Genomic DNA, 6,008 nt, shown 5'->3' with positions numbered 1-6,008 from the left:
AAATATGACCAAAGCCATAAATAAAATGGATTGGGAAGTTTTTAAAAACAAAAATGCCCTTGAAAAATTATTAAACACCAGAATGGAAATTAATTTTAATATACTATCAGTTGTTTAACTGCTTACTGCAACAGGCTTAAATGTTGCCTTTTTTGTAAAACAATTTAAAAAACGAATAAAAAGTACAGAAGCTATAAGTAAAGGAAATGGTAAAAATTAAAATCTGCTGTTTTTGATCTGCAGATCTGTCGCAGTCATGTGAAGGAGACGCAGCAGCAGTTTTTCCACAGCCTGGCGGTGAGACAGAGCCTCCCGGTGCACTTCAACATCCAGCAGGACTGCGGACACTTCCTGGCTGACGTCCCCGCCCGACTGCTGCCTTGGGAAGAGGAAGAGGAGGGAGAAGATGAAGAGGAGCAGCAGGAGGAGGAGAAGCAGAGAGACAAGAATCATGAAGGACAGACAGAGATGGACACAAAACCGACAGACTCTGAAGCGTCGAAAGCTAAGTCGGATGAGGTCCCGGCGGCGGGGAACATGAACTCGGCGGGTCAGCTGAGGAGCCGAGTGGTGGTCATAACGCGCGAGGTGCCCTTTCAGACGGTGGCGGACTTCGTGGGGGAGGGCGCGGCCCGGCACGCTCACAACCCCGAGCTGTACGAACGTCAGGTGTGCCTCCTGCTGCTGCAGCTCTGCTGCGGCCTGGAGCACATGAAGCCCTACCACGTCACGCACTGCGACCTGCGGCTGGAGAACCTGCTGCTGGTCCACTGCCAGCCCGGCAACCCCTGGAACCTGGACGTGCTCGAGCCCAACAACAACAGCAGCAGCAACGGCTCGGGGGCCTCGGCCGCCGCCGCCTCCACCTGCCCCGCACGCCTCATCATCAGCAACTTCTCCCAAGCCAAGCAGAAGAGCAGCCTCATGGCGGCCAACCAGGAAACGCTGCGCGACCAGTCGCGGCTAGCGCCCGAGATCATCACGGCCACGCAGTACCGCAAGTGTGACGAGTTCCAGACTGGGATTCTCATCTACGAGATGCTGCATAGACCCAACCCGTTCGAGGAGACGCCGGACCTGAAGGAGCGAGAGTACACCTGGGCGGACCTGCCGCCGCTGCCCGTCAGGTCGCTGTACTCCCAGGGGCTGCAGCAGCTGGCCAGGCTGCTGCTGACGGTCAACCCGTCGGAGCGGATCCAGATGTCCGAGGCGCGCGCCTGCCTGCAGTGCCTCCTCTGGGGGCCGCGGGAGGACCTGTTCCAGGCCCTGGGCTGCAGCAGTGGTGCCGGCCCCGTGTCGGGGGCCACCGCCAGCCAACGGGAAGCAACGCTGCAGAACTGGTTGGACCTTAAGCGGACGCTGATGATGATAAAGTTCGCGGAGCGTTCACTGGACATGGCCTGCAGCGTGAGCCTGGAGGACTGGCTGTGCTGCCAGTACCTGGCCTTCGCCACCACGGACAGCCTGGGCCGTGTGGTCCACATCCTGCAGCAGCCGCAGCAGCAGCCCCACAACCAGAACCAAACCCAAACACATCTGGCGCACGCCCACCGCCTGGCTCAGCCACAGCAACTCTAAGCTGTTACTATGGCAACACCTCCAACTTCTTCCCCTCTATCTCTGCTCCCTTCAGCTGATGAAGTGTGATGTAAGCTAACAGTGAGCGCCAGCCGAACGTGGAGCTGTTTGTTTTCCCCGTCGGACCACACGGCGAGAGAGACGGCGTCTCATCAAGCAAACAGCACGACCTCATGATCAGATCCCATTACTGCAATGTTCTTAAATCAAGTTCAGTAACGAGCCGAAGCACAGGAAGTCTGCAGGAGTCAATCTGACCAGAAGCAGCAACAAGTTACCAAACATGCAAGGAGATTTTAGCCATCAGGTTCCTTAATGTTCTGCAAAGACGAAGTTCTTTAGAACGCTCTTAGCGCCCGAGATCATCACAGATTAGATTAATTTTAGGGTTGAATTTAAAAAACAAAACATGAAAAAAAAAAAAAACTGATGATTTGATATGGAAAAATAAACCAATATTTTTTAAAGGAATTTGATCAAAATTTTAACCCCTTAACACTTCAGGCAGGTCAGTGGGTCTATGAGGACACTGGTGTCGTCATGACAGTTTAGTGGTTTGAAACTCAAAACTGATGCAGAGTAGACGATGACTCACTGAAACCAAAGATCAGCCACAAGCTGCTCACTACAGCATGAAATGACAGGGTTTAATGGCTACATCAGAGACATGTGGGTTTCAGATCTGGTTTTGGTGAAGCTTTCGATTTTGATTTTAGTTGAATATTAGAAGACATAAAAATATCATTGAATTGTGTCTTTTAACACTCTGTGATTAATTATATTAGGAGAATCGGCAATGGCACACTGTGTGTGTCAGCAATTGCTGTAAAAAAGTATTTTATTAATTAAAATGAAAACAGTTATTACAGAGTTGACATTAAACTAGCTTCGTCAACTTGTATTGGTGTTTAGCAGCATTAGTGTAGTTTGCATTAGAAAAACAGGTAATTCCCAGATTTCTAAAAGCCTGTCAGCATTTCAGAAAGGATGAAACTGAGCAATTCTCCTCTCAAATGTTTAGCCTTCCTGTTATGTGCTTGAAGTCTTGCTTTCTCTCACTCACTCGCAGCCTGAAAGAACCGTAGTCGTCTTACCACATAACATACGTAGCTTACTTCTCTGTTCTTCCTCCGAATTCAGCTGTGACCAACTCAGATTCAGTCTTTCATTCAGTAACTTAGCTCTGTTACCAACCTGGTTGCTCTTGGCAAGGTTTGGTCACTAATAAAAAAAAAAGTAGATATTTGAGTTACTGATTTGTAGTTTTAACAGGATCGTCACATTTCATCTGAATGCACAGCAGGTCATCTATTGCAGACTGGCCCTAAGGTTTGCATCACTCCACATTTTTAAATGTTGTTTTAAAAACCGTAAGCTAGTCTGCTTTGAACTGAATGCCTTCACGTTCACCCTCACTGAAATGAAACTTGGACACATCTGCTCTTGGCTGCAAGTCTGACCTCCACTCAATGTTTGTGCAATGGATTGTTTTATCACAGCGGTTGACTAATTGACTCCTCCGTTAGTTTTTGTGGCACATAAACTGATTTTATTTCAGTCCTGCAACTTTTGGGGGGAATGAACAAAAAAAGAAACAAGTGAATTTCAGAGTGAACATCTTCCATCGGGCGGAATGTTTCACGGACTGCAAAAACGCGAGTCTTTGTTTGTCTTGTTTCTGTCGAGTTGTTTTTGAACAGTTCTGAGTTACGGATGATATTTGCACACTGAGTCAGAGCGGCGGCGGCCCTCTGTGGACGCCTGAGGTCATAACGCAACGGACGACTGGGAAAAGTTGGGAATTGGACGATGTGGTTAGACATTTGAACTTCGTCGCATCCTCCTACTGAACTGCATTTTTTAAAAGTATTTAAGCATCTTTGAAAGGAAATACTCAACCACTGGGATATGTTTCTCATCCTCTTGTTCTAATCCAGCCAGTCCTGAAGTGAATCCAGCTCATCCGTCAGCTTTAACTAAAGAGATCGGTGTTATTGAACGCAGCATTCTAGCTTCGATTCGGTAGAGTCTATGCAGGTACTCGAGTCTCCGATCCGCCAGTCAGAATTTCATTTTGAACCAACTTAACGAATAACATCTTTAACTCGGATTCAACACTTTCACAAGTTTACTTGACTGGATCCAGTTTGTTTTACAGACTCTGCAGCAGAAGCGTTGCTATGGGGTCATTGCTTGCAGATGTACAGTAGCAACTCAATGGTCCACAAAATGGGGGGAGAAAAAAAAAAGAAACAAAGTAGGAGTGAGTTTGTTACTGCGGTAGAGTGTGGTGAGGAATGTGTGTGGGACAGCACTGGTGGCTGGCCGCCTTTATTTAGAAAAATATATAAATTTTACCTTTTCTCTATTTTAATCTGCACACTGTTTTATTGAGTACAGAGCACCTCTATTTCTCGTTAGAGCCTGATAGTCATTTATTCATTGTTGCTTTACTTGACTTTCTTTCTTCTCGCATGTTCTGGAGGAAGAATAAAGTGAGTAGTTATCACTGTCCTACGCGAACAAACGACCAGAGAAGATCTCCGTTTTCACACGCCACAGTGTACAGTATTTTACTGAGTTTGCCTAATGAGGAGAACAACCACTTTGGCTGAAGGACGTCCTTTGAACCGGCTTTCGACAAGTTTGGATGATGCGTCATGTGTGCCGATAAATGCCACTGAGTTTTAAAGAACAGGAGCTCTGCTATGCTTTCTGTGACTGTGTAGAGTACGTCCTCTGGCTTCATTGTTGTTAATTGTTGAACAAGTTAGCCGACTGTAACAGAACAATAAATATATGTTTTTATATATACATGCTGTCTTTGTGTCTTTTTAGCTTAAGTAAGTTTGTGTGCTTTGGTGACCATATTCACTGACAAGTTTTATGTTTCTCTCCATAATAGGGCTTTATGTTGACTTTGATTTATATGCCTTACCCCAATCATAAAAAAAATATTATCAAATATATTTCTTTAAGGTACAAGAGTATTTATAATAAAGGTGATCCGCCGCATTGATATTAGGCCCATCAGGTAGCATAGTGGTAAAAACTAGCCCCTTGTTCTGCGTTTTGCTAGGGTCTGGAATTGGTAACTGAGAAATGATTTCCTGGAGGCGTGGCCTTTGTTAACCAATCGTTAACGTTTGGCCGTGACGTAACGCGCCAGTTCGACGCTATGAAGCTAACCGGAAATTGTTTGCAGCTCTAACTGTCCTACACTGTGAAGAGAGAAATGCAGGCTGTTAATGTTAATTCAGTATTAATTGTAAGCGCGGCTAACACGGACTGAATGAATTCATTCACTTACTCCTCTGCTTTTGCTAAAACTACAGTGATAATACAGTTTTGAAACGGGGCAGAAAATCAATATCCCGTTGAAATTTTACCGTAGGAATCCACTTAAATGGGATTAAAGACCAGACAGAGCAGTGAAGTGAGATTAGAATCGAACAGAATGGCGTAAAAGGTAATGACCATGCTTGAAGGTTAGTAATATACCAGAAAAGTTGTATATAAGTAAACACACAGTAGTATTTAAGGTTAATAGTGAGCTAGCAAATAATGACATGTCTACTTTTATTGCCAAAAATAGACGTCGGATTTTGAAGTGTAATGAAGGTGGTTGTCTTATTTTCTAATTTAAAAAAAGAGAAGGTTTTCTCTTTGGCCACCAGAGGGAGACCTTTACAAGGCAGAGAAAATCAGCCGCACCACTCGTCTTTATATTGTCTACTTCCACTACAATACATTATAACCCACTCATACAGCAAACATTCAAAAATGAATCTTAATAAAGGCGGAAGGCCATTCATTATCTTATTTCAACCTTGTCCAGTTCGCTTGTAACTCGCAAAATATATTTTAGTTATGAATTGAATTTCAGTTTACTGCAGTTCACAGATAAGTCAGCCCTTAACAAAAAAAAAAACACATTTCACAAGACTTATCAAATTCATACCTAGAAACAGCCAGTCAGCCGTCAGGCATCAGCACTTAATCCCGCCCACTGAGTTTGACTGGTAAAATTGACAGATTAAATTAATTAAACAGATTAAACCATGAAATACTTCTATTAAGTTTTCAAAAATGAAATCAAAACGTTTAAATGAGGCACACATATAGTTAATTCCATTTTTAATCAGTTGTTCCTGTATTCATTTTTGGCTTTAACAAATTTAGGACGCATTTAAATAATTATTTCTTACTTGTTGCCATTTCACGCTCCGTGTTTGTGCGCCTTGCCCACCTCCGTTCCAGACGCCTTACATAACTTCACACTGAATCATCCCTGCCGGCTCAGATCTCAGGAGGAGCAGGCAGGAGCTGAGGGAAGACTCAGAAAGTTAAGAGGAGGATCTCCCCCTGAAACGCTCTCACTCACACCCCTCCCCATCTTGTTTCTGTTACCCGCCACCCCCTCCCTCTGA

The 6,008-nt window shown here is 44.7% G+C and overlaps 1 protein-coding gene across 3 annotated transcripts in view; it reads left to right on the top strand.

Annotated features, from left to right (window-relative positions):
- The window catches only part of peak1 (pseudopodium-enriched atypical kinase 1), a 93,003-nt gene extending 88,611 nt beyond the window's left edge, over positions 1–4,392 (top strand). For all 3 annotated transcript variants that reach the window (XM_016668823.1, XM_016668821.1, XM_016668822.1), the window contains one exon: positions 244–4,392. In XM_016668823.1, the coding sequence (XP_016524309.1) occupies positions 244–1,578 (1,335 nt within the window). In that variant the 3' untranslated portion in view covers positions 1,579–4,392. The remainder of the gene's footprint in view (positions 1–243) is intronic.
- The last annotated feature ends 1,616 nt before the right edge of the window (positions 4,393–6,008 follow it).

This window comes from Poecilia formosa, unplaced genomic scaffold (assembly GCF_000485575.1).
Source record: "Poecilia formosa unplaced genomic scaffold, Poecilia_formosa-5.1.2 Scaffold17, whole genome shotgun sequence".
Taxonomy (NCBI): domain Eukaryota; kingdom Metazoa; phylum Chordata; class Actinopteri; order Cyprinodontiformes; family Poeciliidae; genus Poecilia; species Poecilia formosa.
The sequence above is the reverse complement of the archived record's forward strand: the minus strand, read 5'-3'. Positions and strand labels throughout refer to the sequence as shown.